The sequence below is a fragment of the Rhagoletis zephyria genome, unplaced genomic scaffold (assembly GCF_001687245.7).
Source record: "Rhagoletis zephyria isolate East Lansing unplaced genomic scaffold, Rhagoletis_zephyria_1.1 Rzeph_scaffold_01083, whole genome shotgun sequence".
NCBI classification, from domain to species: domain Eukaryota; kingdom Metazoa; phylum Arthropoda; class Insecta; order Diptera; family Tephritidae; genus Rhagoletis; species Rhagoletis zephyria.
Window position 1 is genome coordinate 67665 of NW_016158167.1, and position 15876 is coordinate 83540.

General features: G+C 35.0%; 1 protein-coding gene across 1 annotated transcript in view; it reads right to left on the bottom strand.

The window, feature by feature from the left end:
• Positions 1-15876, bottom strand: part of LOC108362743 (delta-1-pyrroline-5-carboxylate synthase-like) — a gene marked incomplete at its 5' end in the record, with an annotated part of 83470 nt that overhangs the window by 36222 nt on the left and 31372 nt on the right. The window contains 3 exons of the mRNA XM_017615861.1: positions 12572-12739; positions 12818-12925; positions 12986-13129. Coding sequence (XP_017471350.1) covers positions 12572-12739; positions 12818-12925; positions 12986-13129 — 420 coding nt within the window. The remainder of the gene's footprint in view (positions 1-12571; positions 12740-12817; positions 12926-12985; positions 13130-15876) is intronic.

The following is a 15876-nucleotide window of genomic DNA, read 5'->3' on the forward strand; positions in this document are numbered from 1 at the left end:
CTGACAAACATAGGCCTTTTCGCTTATGATTTTCATTGTGACATGATTTTGTTTCCATTTTTGTAAAGTTCCTTACGAAACTTCCAATTGCTCTAAATTTAACTTCCATTTTTGTTTCAGATTTACAGTTTTGGTGTCTTCAAACTAAAAAAAGCACCACAAAACGCACCAAGCACCAAACTTAAAACTTTTCGCGTTTTGATTAAGAAAAGCACTAAATTGAGTGCAAAAAGCACTAAGTTGGCAACAGTGGGTGGAAACCTTCCACAAAAATATGTTCAGCTGTAAGCCTTTGCAAACCTCTTTCTTTTGACAGCCATATTGCAATATTTACTTTATCGTATCAATTTACTTGACCTGACATTTTCAAACAGGTGGCAGCTCTCTAATTTTTTTCTTCTATATTGTAAGTTAGACATCTAGCGATATATCGGTGAAAACTTAATTTGATTCCATGCTTTAGTTTTCGAGTGATGCGCGTACAAATATACAGACCGACAGGCAGACACAAATTCTAAAAATTGTTGATTTGGCTTCTGTAGTTCTAATAAAGACCCTCATATTATTATTATCTCTTTAATATCTATAATGTACAGAATTCATCTGTTACAATTTTATTATAATACAAATATAGATTTCATTTATTTTATCAGTTTAATTTAATAAAAATTTTCGACAGTAAAATTTTCTGACCCTCTTCAGTTTGATACCCATATTGCAATATTCATTTATCTTAAAAATTAAATTTAATTCAATCAGGTGAAAACTAATGCATGGAATTGAATGCAGTTTTCATTAATGAATCTATATGTACATATTATAAAATTGTAACAGGCCGATGTCTGTACATTGTAGACATTAAAGAAAAATTAATGTGGGGGGTCTTTATAAGGGCGATTTGGCTTCTGTCGCCCTTATAAAGACCCCCCACATTAAATTTTCTTTAATGTCTACAATGTACAGACATCGGCCTGTTACAGTTTTACCATTTTTAGAATTTCTGTCTGTCTGTCTGTCTGACTTTCTGTCTGTCTGTCTATCTGTCTGTCTGTCTTTATGTTTGCACGCGCATCACTCGAAAACGAATCATGGAATTGAATGCGGTTTTCACTTATGTATTGCTAGAGGTCTAACTTAAAATATAGAAAGAAAAAATTAGAGAGTTGCCACCTTTTTGAAAATTGCAGGTTAAGTAAATTGATAAGAAAGAAGTTTAAGGAAGCTTACAGACGGAAATATTTTTTGAGGGTTCCACCTGTTTGAAAATTTGAATTAAAATTAATTTTTAAGGTAAATGAATATTGCAATATGGGTATCAAACTCAAGAGGGTTAAAACATTTTACGGACGAAAATATTTTCGAGGAGGGTTGCCACCTGTTTGAAAAATTTTATTGAATGAAATCTATATTTGTACTTATAATAAAATTGTAACAGATGATGTCTGTACATTATAGATATTAAAGAAAAATTAATATGGGGTCTTTATTAGAGCTACAGAAGCCAAATCATCAATTTTTAGAATTTTTGTCTGCCTGTCTGTCTGTATATTTGTACGCGCATCACTCGAAGACTAAAGCATGGAATCAAATTCAGTTTTCACCTATGTATCGCTAGATGTCTAATTTTCAAAATAGAAGAAAAAAATAGAGAGCACCCACCTGTTTGAAAATGTCAGTTCAAGTAAATTGATACGATAAAATAAATATTGCAATATGACTGTCAAAAGAAAGAGGTTTGCAAAGGCTTACAGGCTAACCTAATATTCACGCACGCCGCCAATTTACTGTCAAAACTTTCTCATGCACATACAACTTGTATGGGACCAACCGAAATTGAACGGCGTGCGTATGAAGCTAACTCAATTTCCAATTTTTGTTCTGCGTGACATTTTGATTTGACGTTTCGCACAATGAAATCAAATGCAAACGCACGCAAGCCAATTTCGGGTGACGCAAAAAAACAAATTCGACGGCGTGCGTACCAAAACGCAAGCCGCGAATATTAGGTTAGCCTGTTACAGCTGAACATATTTTTGTGGAAGGTTTCCATCCACTGTTGCCAACTTAGTGCTTTTCGCACTAAATTTAGTGCTTTTCTTAATTCAAAACGCGAAAATTTTTGAGTTGGTACTTGGTGCGTTTTTTTGTGCTTTTTTTAGTTTGAAGACACCAAAACTGTAAATCTGAAACAAAAAAGGAAGTTAAATTTAGAGCAATTGGAAGTTTCGTAAGGAACTTTACAAAAATGGAAACAAAATCATGTCACAATGACAATCATAGGCGAAAAGGCCTATGTTTGTCAGAAAAATATGTGGCAGAACTTTAAATCATGCCAGAATTACATACGGTAATTTGCCATTGCCTGTAAAAACGACCATGTTGCTGGGACCAGGAAGAGATCTTTAGACCTTTAATTCAAGCTGAATTTGTTATATTTTCTACGAATATTACAACAAGCACCCGCATCTCCTAACAGTAAAATGAATAACGAACCTTCGACCGCCGAGAGAGAAACATTAATTTTTATAAATTTGAATCGACATACCTACAATAAAATTTTGTATGCATACAAAGTCCATTGAATCCTCCAATAAAAAATTTGGTGATTTTTCGAGAAAAAACGCGGTTTTTTTGGGTTTTAGTGCTTTTTCAAATCCAAAACTTGGCAACACTGTTGCCACTTGTTTGAAAACTTTTTTTTTATTAAAGAGATATCATAAATTAAATACTGCAATATTGGCATCAAACCAAAGAGGTTCGCAAATTTTAATGCCGAAAATATTTTAGGGGATCTTCCACGTGTTTGAATACCTTTATTCATTTAAATTGGTAAAATAAATTAAATAATACAATACAGATAATAAACTAAAGAGGTTTAGGGAGCTTAATTAGGGGATATTCCTAAAACGTAAAAAAACCAATATATCTCTAAAACCAATTGCAAATGCAATGCATCAAAAACCACTGAATAGAGCTCCGTTAGATTGTCGGAGGTTATCTTACGTATGGGAAAGGCTTCCTCAAGTGGGCCCCGAATTTACCAAGATCAATATTTTTCAGTGATATTCAGGCAGCGCCGAGTTTTGTAGTCGAAAAGTACACTGTGTAAATTTTGTTGCAAAATTCCAATAGTTTTTTTTAATCAACAATTGAAAATTTTTGCAGTGTTTTGGAAATTTTTATTTTTCTTTGAAAGTAAGTGTCCATATGATTTTTTTTTTGGGTACAGATTTAAAAGAACATTAAACTATTCCCAATATTAATATATTTAAAAAACATTAAACTACACCCAAAAAATTTTTTTCATTCGGACACTTACTTTCAAAGAAAAATAAGAATTTCCAAACCACTGCAAAAATTTTCAATTGTTGATTAAAAAAAACTATTTGGAATTTCGCAACAAAATTTACACAGTGTACTTTTCGACTACTAAACTCGGCGCTTCCTGAATATAATTGAAAAATAATAGTCTTGGAAAATTCGGGGCCCACTTGAGGAAGCCTTACCCATATATGGTCCTATTACATGCTACTATAAAACTCGCTAGGTGGTGCTGGAGTAGGTTACTTATAAAAATCGTATTTATTAACCGATTACGTTCATATTTTAAATGTGAGCTATGTAAATGTATGATGAAAAATACTTTTATAAAAATTGACTCGATGAGTGCCGCTGGAGTCGAGGTTGAAATTCATAACACGTATTCATTTTATGGTAAGCAATTCTTTTTTTGGGTCCAGATTTAAAAAAACATTAAACTATTCCCAATATTAATATATTTAAAAAACATTGAACTACACCCAACAAAATTTTTTCATTCGGACACTTACTTTCAAAGAAAAATAAAAATTTCCAAAACACTGCAAAAATTTGCAATTGTTGATTAAAAAAAACTATTTGGAATTTCGCAACAAAATTTACACAGTGTACTTTTCGACTACTAAACTCGGCGCTTCCTGAATATAATTGAAATATAATAATCTTGGTAAATTCGGGGCCCACTTGAGGAAGCGTTACCCATATATGGTCCTATTACATGCTACTAGAAAACTCGCTAGGTGGTGCTGGAGTAGAGTTAATTATAAAAATCGTATTTATTAACCGATTTCGTTCAAATTTTATTTGTGAGCTATGTACCTGTATGATGAAAAATACTTTTATAAAAATTGACCCGATGAGTGCCGCTGGAGTCGAGGTTGAAATTCATAACACGTATTCGTTTTATGGTAAGCAATGGTTTTGCAGAAAATGGACCCAATGAAGGGCGCTGCAGCCGAAATATATAGAAACCCCGTTTGGTTGGTCTGCTTTGGCCCTATGTTTAGTTTATACGAATTTAGTTTTCAGATGTCTAAATGAAGGATGGGGCTTAGTTTGTCTGACGCCCTCATGCACGATCATGCGATCTTACATCTACCCAGAAATCAGTTTATAAATATTACCACGAGTTGTAAAAGTGGCGAATTCACAAGGAAAGATCACCGTAGGTATATCAATTGCTTCATTTGAAAGATATTCAAGAGATCACACGACTCATTTAGCCAATGTACCGGAAAACTTTTCATCCTGTAGGACAGCTAGGATTCTTGGCCCTCCTAAAACAGAAAACGCACTTCTGTGGTCTTGAGTTTCGTTATGAGAACTTTTATTGGCATACGCATCGCACCAATGTTGTAGTTGCAAGATCATAGAAAAAGATTACGCATGCTTGGCAGAAATCTCACAGGTGGAAATACCCTGTAGTCAAATGAACTAGTTGCAAACTACCTCACAACTAGTATGAACCGCATGCCCAACTAGTCAGCCAACTATCTTTTTTCCATGCAGTCAACTGGTATTTTTAACAGTTGGATGTCCTACGAGATGGCAATTGTCAGATTTCGGTCAGAGATATACCAGTCTCATACTAGTTCAAAATAGACAGAAAAATACTAGTACTTTGGTAGTCAAAAAAGAAAATTAATTCATGAATATACACTAAAAAACGTTTGANGGCACGGTTTAGCCTTTAATTTCTGATATATGCAAAATTTGTACCACGTCAGGGTTCAGCTCTATAATTTTTCGAAAATGGCCAAAAACGCTGTTTTTAGGGGTTTCAACCCCTTTTTTCTCGAAAACGTGACGTGATGGGACATTTTTGACCCCGGATTCGTGTTCAGCACGAAAAATCCGTTCGGAAACACCAGGTCCCGTCTTATTCGCAAAACCCTTGTAGACCAGTGTAATTAGTGTTAAATTTTTTGAGTATTAATTAAAAGCAAAAATAAATACACAAATATTCCAAACTTTCGAACATAAATTTAAATGAATTTTTCAATAAATGTTATTAAAAGTAAAAGGTTTCAGGTAAAATAAGTACTATTTTTTATCTTTTTTAATAATATTGAATATGCAAAACAAAACATTTTAGTTAAAAATAAAATGAATACTTTAGTTCATTTTTGAGCGAACTAAAATAAAAATATAATTATAGTTTAAAAAACTAAAACCGCGCTATTATGATTTCCATTCGTACTGCATGTACAGGTATGTAACTTGAGAATAGAAATCGCTGCATCTTTTAGGCGCATCAATATAACATAGTTACATCCGGAGCTAATAAAAGGGAGTAATTCATTAAAATAAATTAAATTCATTAACTTTGGATATTTCAGTCTATTCTTTTTAAAAATTTATAAAAGTAATAGTTAATGTTTAAAATGTGAGACTTGGATAAGAATAAAATAAATAAATAATTCAAGCAGTTGTTAAATATTCTTAACTTTTGTCTATAGTTTGGCTTGTTGGTTGATAATAGAAACTAGTAATAACCCCCGAAAATCGGGGTGCTCTATTGTCTAAAAAATATAAAATGAACATTTTTTGTTTTTTCTAAAAACAATAATTTATTCATGTAATACTTCATGGAAAACTATATTTGCAGTACATTTCTTTTGGTCATTAATTTTAACTTTGATATCTTTGCAAGATCGTACTCTACTCAATGCCATGTTCAGCTGGCCATGCGTAAAGCAATCCTCTTTCAGGAAAACACCAACTTTTGCTAGAGTCTGACCTTGAGACTTATTTATTGTTATTGCGAACGAAACAAAAATTGGGAATTGGCGACGTTTTAAAACAAAAGGAAGTGGTGATTCGCTGGGCTGTAAATTTATACGGGGAAGTAAAATTCGTTTCCCTTGTGATGCACCTGTTAAAATTTCGACGTCCAAACAATTATAGTGTAGTGCTTTAACTATTACGCGAGTGCCATTAACTAACCCTTCATATGTATAAAGATTACGGATTAACATTACAACTGTTCCAACTTTTAGCCTTAATTCATGAGGTGCAACCCCGCTGAAATTAGGTGAATTTAAAAATTCTGTAGGGAATCTGACTTGCTCCAGTGGATCTTCAGAAACGATAGTATCGACGCTATAATAAACCTTTTCTTCTCCGGGCAACATATTAATCATTTCGGTATTAATTATCGTACAGTGCTCATTTTTGGACACAAAATTGCCCGATCTTTCAAATGATTTTCATTAATTACACCTGATTGAGCTTCAAATACCCAATCGATTAAATTTCCATCTAGCAAAATAATCTCTTCTGGTAACTTTATTTTCGAGTCTGGCGAGAGTTCTCGACCTTCTCCAACACGCAAAAGAAAATTGCAATAATCGGACTCTTTAGAACGCATCTTTGTCGAGAGTTTAAAACACTTAAAACATTTCCAAAGTGAACACCGTTTCAAACAATTTCCAATTATAGCGGCGCGTGCGCTATTGGGGACAACAGGAAGAACTTGCCTGAAGTCACCACCTAACAAAACAAATTTTCCTCCGAAGGTGTTTCATTTTGGTGAATATCACGCAATAACCGATCTAAGCATAGTAAAGCAGTCCCAGGAACCATGCTAGCTTCGTCCCATATTATTGCCATGGAAGATTTGATTGCTTTTCCGAGATTGCTGTCAGGTTTAATAAGGGAAACAGAAGATTCAGTCAAGGGTATTGGGAATTTGAACACGTTATGTGCCGTTCTTCCACCAGGAAGTAAAATTGAAGCAATCCCTGTCCAAGCTACGGATATTACCTTCTGCCCAAGGCTACGAATATGGTGGATTATACTTTTATACAAAAAAGTTTTGCCGGAGCCGCCAGGACCATCAATAAAGAAAGCCTTTATGACTTCATTGCTAGTGGAAATTGCAAGGATTATTTGGTCGAAAATATACTTTTGCTCGGGATTAAGCTGTTCCTTTAGTGCTTGGGCGCATAGTACTTCATCGTGTATGTTAAAGTTCTCTATCTCTAAGTTTTCAGTGGCAAGATCATCTGCAGGTAAACCGAAGTCTTTCAAAGATGTGTTATGCGATTGTAAGACATGGCTTATATTTCTCAATGCCAAAAGCTCGCTGTTGTCTTCCGAATTTTCCCTTAGAAAGTCTTCACAAAGATGGAGTTTAAATTTTCTCCAGAGCTCAATTGGTGAAGTTGGTTCCCCAAATACGCAAATCATTGCAAACATACGTCTAAGTTGCTCAGGTATTTTAAAGGCAGAGGCTTCCTCAAGTACAGCTATCCATTCCGTATCGTCCGCCAACAACTTTCTCCTTACTGCTGATTCCTAATAAGAGGACAGGTATTCCCCGTTCACAGTCAATAAATCTGTAAAGGACTTTGGTCCTTTTAGCGAAGTTAACAATAAACGTAAAGCAAAAAGTTGACGATTTTTTGGATCGACCGTATACATCCTGCCAATTGCATTGCCCTGGCATTTCCTCCTTTGCCATGAGCGCGACGCTTCTTGCCAAGTATAGTATTCAGGAATTTCATAATACAACAAAGTATTAGCAAAAGAATCCACAGTATTTTATTTGAAATATGCGGTTAAGGTGGTATCGCGACATCGAGAAAGGGTATCAGCTATTTCAGCGTTATTTTCACGAAAAAAAATATTTTGTGCCTCTGGCAAGTGAACTGCAAGTGTTTTCACCGTGTGGGATTTTTCTTGCATGGGAAACTCTAAAAGCCTCCAGCAGGCTTCAGGAGCGCTAACATATCGATCATCTACAAATGTAGATATTTCATCATAAAAAACCGCACGATCAATTTGTTGTTCGATAATTTGAACGGTTGCGCAATCAAAGCCTTTGTAAATATATTTGTGAAGATATTTTACGCTCTTTATAGATGAACATGTTTCTACATTAATATGAGCATTGTATTTTTTGGTCAGATATTTACTGTAGGGGACTACCCATCGGTTGTCTAATTCAACTGAATTTTGACTGACACGAACAACTATTTTATTTCCATCATTGCGGCGACGATATTGGGGATAGACGTTTACATTTGAAAGCGTATTAATTTGAAAAGATTTGGGATACTTTTTTGAGCAAATTCCAGTATCAGCAGTCATGCAGGGCGATGATGGATTAAGTATGCCGCACGGGCTATGAATCATACATTTCGACAAAATTTCATACAGCTCAAGCTCTGTCTCCTTATTAGGAATCTCAGCGCAAACAACCAGGTCAATTTTAGAAGGCTCACGAATAACATCCTCCTCATGAAGGGCTACCAATATGTGGGCATGAGGTAAACCCCTCTTCTGAAATTCAATGATATATAGGTAGTATTTTACTTTCCCAAACACATGCTTTTGTGAAATATCTTTCATAAGCTCTTTGAGTTTCTGTTTAAAAACACGGGCTATCAGCTCTGGACGCATTTCCGATCCTTGGTATCTTTCTATATTTTGAACGACTTCTGGCCATTTGGGATTACATGTGAACGTTATGAAAAGAGACGGTTTTCCATGTTTTCTCACAATAGCCATGGCATCTTGGTAATTCATGTTCATGTTGCGAGGGGAGCCAACAAAACTTGAAGGCAGAACAACTATACGGCCAGGACGCACATTTTCAATATTGGATCTACGTATTAAATAATCATGCAAACCAGCATATGTTTCAACACGTAGTTCTTTCTGATGGGTGCACAGAAAGGCCAGACGTGCTCCTTCAATTCTGACGTATTGGTCAACCAAATACTGTTGCCAAAGTTTACCTGAGACACGAAGCAAACTAAAACCTTCTCTAATCGCCATGCGATAAGAAACAAACTGCAGTTGTGTTAATTTAAATCTATGCTCCGTTCGTTGATCTTGTTCATGCAGGAGAGTTTCATCATATCCAGGCTCGCCATATGGAAACAAAAGGGGATAAACTAAAGGATCACATAATCTGTGTAGCGTTGACACAAATGATAAGTTCCGCATGTCAGAGTTACGCGGAAATATTCGCAAATTTCGACTTGCAGGTCACTAACGCTGTTAAAAAGTAGCATGCTAACCTGATGCGGTCCTGGATTTTCTTCTCTTTCTCTCTGCTCTTCTTCACGTTCTACCTGCGCCATATGCTTATACTCACGGGCCAAGGGGTTAATGTTCGAAAGCATTTCATGAATTTCTTTCAGTAAAGACTTGTCGCAACTTGAGTTGTGTTGCGCCCTAATATCAATTGCTTGATCCGTGTCAAGAATATACAGCTGAGCGTAGGATGATTCGGCGGGATTATCTGCATGCAATGGACCCACCCTATGATATATGGATCCATGTATTAGGAAGCAATATGGTCCACGTCCTGTTGGCTCTGCAATTTTCGCTTCGAATGATGCAAAAGCAAACGAACTGTTTAGTTGCCGTATGTGCTCCAAGTAATGTCGGCGCCAAGAGCTCAAATCGTTTTCAAACACAGATTTTAAAAACTCAGGTACAGGTAATGCTGGAAATTTGACTTTTCCAGCGTGACAACATGTCGCAAAGCCATTTCTTACCTAAATGTAGCAATTTCAAATACGTGTTAAGACTATAAGTTATGAAACAATAAAAGGTATAGACTTTCCTTTTCACTGCTGAAATGTTTTGCTTTGCACTGCAAGCATGTACTTGTTAAGCCCCCAAGTGAACTATATTCCGGAAGAACTACAGGGTTTAAGGCTGCTTTGAAAGAACTTGCCATAGAAGATACGTGTCTGCGGCTCTAAAAGTTCAATTTTTTTAAATAAAAGTCACCTCTTCTCTTCGACTTGTTAAACTTCGCTTTCGCCTTATACACCTTTCACCTGACATTTTATAAACGTTTATTGTATCTTTTATGGTTTGGAAAATCAAAATTTCTAAAATTGCTTGTTGCAAATAGCACGAACAGAACAAAACAAATATTGTTGCCGATAGTTTTCGCATTTTTGCCTTGACACATATGTACATACATACATACCAGAGCTCGCAAATAACTGTAACGTAAAGTACTTATGTATGTTTGTGCCCATTTGCAGTTTTAGAGCCACTGTTATTCCTATCGTTGGAATTTCTTTACTACCTTTCAATCAAAACTTATAGAAAAGGGAGAAAGACATGTATATGTTTGTAATATAGATCCATATTTCTCGTTAGAAAAAAACGTTAAAAGAAACCATGAAAGATGCACATATGGGTGTATGTACAAAGCCAAAATCATCATCTTTTTTCAGATCTTCGGCTGTATCGCTGCCTACATGCATATGAACGTAGCAATGCTTTGCTCGACATGAAACAAAAACAGAGACGAAAACGAATAAATGGAACAATTTTTCATTCTATGTCCCGCTGTAGCGCTGCGTATATGAACACGAACGAAGCAATATTGTTGTTGATAGTTTGGCACTTGTGCCTTAACAAATGTGTATGAATGAATGTGTGTATATGCAACAATTTTGTGTATGTACAGAGACGAAGGGAACATTATCTTTGCAGATCTTCCGCTGCATCGCTGCCTACATGCACACGAACGTAGCAATGCTTTGATCGATATGAAACAAAAGCAGAGACGAAAGCGAATAAATGGAACAATTTTCCTTTCTCATATGTCCCGCTGAGGCGCTGCCTCTCGAAATGAACGTAGCAATGCTTTGCTCAATGTAAAAATTTTAAAATATTTCGACGCAAATATTTCCAAAATGGCTCAATGAATCTTAAATCTGAAAAGTTTGTGCAAAGTTTCAGATCGGGCACTTTAATTTGATATATAATATGTCTCTGTACGATTTGTAGATCGCTGGGAATAAGCGCCTTGTTTCAGAATAATATATAGATTAAAGAAAGTCAAAAATAATTGAAAGTTTTCAAAAATAACAAAATAATGATAATTAAAGTTAACGAATTAATTGAATTATTTTTTAAGCAATTAACGGTTATCAATATACCCAAATAAAAGTTATAATATTTGGTGTACTCTATAGTATTAAACTGTCGAAGTCAAATAAAANTGGTAATTTTCGAACTAGTTTGGTTTCTGTCAGGAAATTCTAGTTGTAAACTAGTATTATTCCTGACTAGTTTGGGATTTCACTGCAGGTTAAGAACATCGGTAAGGCTCATGACACCGAAAGGGATTCGTATTCCATATGGTATCACGGCGTTACTATTATTGGCCTATGTGCGAGGAAGATATTGCGCTTTAGTGGTTTCACCTTAAACCAAAAATGTAACATTGCAGTAAATTTTTGCTTTTAAACGCTCTTTTGCATTGGCCAACGAAAAGTTCTTATTAGGCGCCGCGAAGTAAGCGGGCATTGGCTAGTATTAAATAAAAAAAAGGAAAACTAAATACTAAGGACCAATACATGTATGTATTTGTTGTGCTATTGGCCTCTATTGTATGGCTGACTTCCAAAACGTACCAATACAATTAGGGGATTCACAAGACGTGTTAACCGTCGTAAAATCTTAAGGTTAACATCTTTTTTAATTAAAATGGTTTTAGGGGATTTCTAACTAAACCGAAATTCTTTTAAACTGATAAAGAATATATAATTAGCCAACCCCCCAACCATTTTAACCGCTATTTTACATAAACAAGTGTTAAGCTTAAGATTTTACGACGGTTAACACGTCTTGTGAATCCCCTAAATGTTTGGACACTGTTCTGCTGCATTGCAACCATATATATTGCATATTTTGAATGTTTAATAAAACAATGATTACCATTTCAGAATTTTCCATTTTTAAAACACCAATGGTTACCAAAAACAAACGAAGCATCTACTTTGTTTCTGATGCGCTGATTACTCTAGCGATGCGTTTCGATAACATTTCGGATGCGTTTTGGAAAAGTATACATTGTTAACTAATTGTGGTTCGGCGTTATGGAACTTTAAACTTTGTACGTATGCAATGCAATTGACGTTTTGGAGGTCAGCCTATATTAATGTACATACATCGTCACCTGAAATGCAAAAAAACGTAACAACATCGCAACTGAAATGGAAAAGGTCGTGACTGATATTTTTATTTTATTTTTTTCATAAAATGATGTGGGTAGTTGTAACTTTATGAAATCCATCATATAAATCAAAAAGTAAAATTTGAATTTTTTATTAGTTATGACTTTTTGCATTTCAGCGATGATGTTTGTTACGTCTTTTTGCATTTCAGGTGACGGCATACATATTTAGTGGACTTCTAATAAAATATTAGTACATGTTGCTAAAAACACAAAGTTTAGCTTCAATTATCCCTATTTCTTAGAACCAATTACCTTCTTCGAACCAACTGGTAGATCGTCATCTTTTAAGAACATTGGTGGCGAAACAGCGTCGTTGGTGTTTATAATCGGAACAATATTAAGGCTAATCAGTTCGGAAAGTGTACAAAATAGGTTATTCCGTGTTTCCTCGTTGTAGAAATCCGGTTTAGTTACGAGAACCTATAGCCGAAAATTTGTGAATTATATACATATGTACTAATCGAAATAATTAGCAATTTAATTGGTATGTACACATACCTGAGCAATTTTCACGCCATACTGAGCAAACATAGCGTCGTACAGCGACATGAGACCAGATTGACCCACAGCAGCTGCAGCTCTCGGTTCAAGCAGCGTTCCCTGCTCCTGTAAAATTAATTTAATAAAAACAGATACTTATTTACCAAACTGTTTGTGTTTACTAACTGCGCGCGTAGGATCTTTTGGTGACAGGGTTTCACGCATTGAAAGTGACATAAGCAATTCCTGTGCTAATTTTTGACTGCCAAAGGCCACTGCGCCACTTGTCACCATCATGACTTCACGACCTTCTAAGTGACACTCAGCAACCTAAAATATTCAAGGGAAATGGTAGTAAATTTTTCATAAATTAAAGCAAAGTCAATGCAATAGCAGTTTGCGTAAAATTGTTTAACTTTGAATTTGTAGTGGAAGATGCGTAGAAATTTGTTCATTATACCATGTTCTGACCGACAACGAAAACACTTTGAAAACGAGTTTTGGGATTGTTGGCTGAAGGCTGTTCACACCGGCTGTTAGTGTTTTAGGTCGAAAGACAGTTTTAGCAACCAAAAAATATTTTCGATGTCGGTCAGAACATGATATTATGCTGACTCGCAAAAAAAGTTAGTAATTGTATTGATTTTCGCAATAGCTAAAAAACAAACTGTGCGAAATTAATGTTTAAAAATGCTAGGATAAATAAATGTTTGCTACGTTCTTGTTAGAAATATTAAAAAACGTAAAATAACGCATTATTCTATGCACTTACGAGTACATAACGGCACTAGACACGAATAAAGGCGCGCTAGTGTTTCGACGGCGAAAAAAGACGCATAAAAAAAATTTACGAAAAAAGGCGCTTAAGAAAAACTTCGGCGAAGAAAGACGCGTAATCATCGATTTATACTTGGCCAAGGACTGTGACTTCAGCATCATTCCCCAAAAACTCTTTGGGGAATTTACATACTGTTACACCCGCAAACATAGTTGATCATGTAAATAAGTTTACGCGTCCGTCTTCGCCGTCAACTACGTTAAAAGTCTTTCTCCGCTGAAGTTTTTTATGCGCCTTTTTCCCGGTCGACTTTTTTAGCTCGCGCCACAAATTATATATGTCCGCAGTTGCGTCCTAAACCGCATGACGAATCTTAACTAAATTTAGTACACCTACAGCAGGCTTTCCCTTGCTGGCCATAGGATACAAATAATTTGGATATATCAAGGGCGTGTGGCAGATTCCATACAAATGGAGAGTACTAGAACCTAGTAAGGAGATATAAGAAACCAGTCCCATACTCATGGAGAAAAATAAAGGTAATTGAAAAAGGAGGCATGGCACCTCCCATACAAACTGAATTTTTTATACTATTACGTACATTCATATCTCTGGAAATATTTATGGTACAGTGCTGTAACTTTGCATCGAGATGTACATATAAAATTAATTCCATAATCGAGGTAGAAAATTAGGGTCAATACCATTAGGAGCAAAATCAACAGAAGCAACTTCATAAATACTCTTTATAATTATTTCGCTAAAAATTGATGAACCATCTACATATTTGCAATAATATATAATTAAGTGATTTTTTGAGCTTTGTTAACATACCATAATGTTTGTATATATGTTATAAGTTTTATGTATCCGTGTTATTTTCTGTTTAATTGAATGTGTCATATGCGTTTGTATATATTTTAGAATTTTAATTTGCAATATATAAATAAATAAGCATTATCTTTACTTTTATCATTGTTGTACTATAAAAGATTGAATCTTATTGCACTAATGCCTGAACCGAAATAAATGAAATGAAATGAAAAATGAAATTGAAAATGGGAATTGGCACATCCCACACAAACTGAATTTTTCTTACTACATTTCTCTGTATGTATTTTAGATACAATATAAACTATTTGCCATGAAAAGAGGGCGTGATGCATTTGAAACCCATATACTTCTAAGAAAGAGATTTGATGGCTGTCCACTAGATGCCTTATTTTGCTAAAGTATTTCAGATCCTTCCTCTGGCAGCAGAATAGGAAACTAGGGCGCTAGGAACCTAACAAAATGAAAAAAAAAATCAATATTGCGAAAACTGAATGAGCTACTGCGAAATCTGCAATTTAAAAGACTGTTTTACCATAGGTTTATATTTTTATACGAAAAAACATTCACTTTGCCCAAGATAAAAACAAAAGATACCAAACCTTATGTAGAATAAGCCGCCAATTCGAACGGCGTAGTCAGTTTTTTAATACAGCTAACGTGAAAGTTACCCACACGGCCTAAAATTTCAAATTTGTTCGTTAGGATTTTCCAAATAGTGACAGTTTTTCCAAAATTGTCATACATCAAATTTCAGCTAATTTAATGTAGTTTTTAAAACAGCGAACTAATTTTAAATCAACCGAACAACTATATAAGTAAAGCCATGGTTTAAGTAAAACCATGTTGAGTAAAATCAGGTATAACATAACTACTTTAAAGTTTGTTAAAATTGTTAAAAATGTCGTTTTTGGATCTCAGGTAAGGAAATACTTTCTGGTCCTCTTCTACTTCTTGAAAAGTCATCTGTTTCTCGATTTCGGAAGTGGTTCCTTTTATTGAACTTTGTTACAAGACTTTTTTCGCTTGCGGCCGTATCGTTCACAACAATCATTATTTTTCACTATTGCTGTATTGTATGTATTGTTTATCCAGCGGCTACACCCGTCGCTTAAAAAAAAAGGTTGAAAGCTCCTATGTCTGATACGTTCCCAAATAATGCCTTAAAAATGCTTAAGATTGTAGGTAGTTTAATGTAGTTTTTAAAAAAGCAAAAAAACACAAAAAACGAGAACAGACACCGCGAGCCCATTCTGCCTTTTCCATGTTGGATAAGGAAGAAAAGCCAATGAGTCTGTTGGAAAACGAAGACGAGCCGAAGTATCTCCTGTCATCAAACAAACAGTCTGCGCGTTCCCGCCTTGGTATCTGCGACACTGCTGACAAGTTTAACTTCGAGAAAGTAGAGAATTTTGTTTACATGGGAATCAGAATAATAATAATAATAATAATAATAATAATAATAATA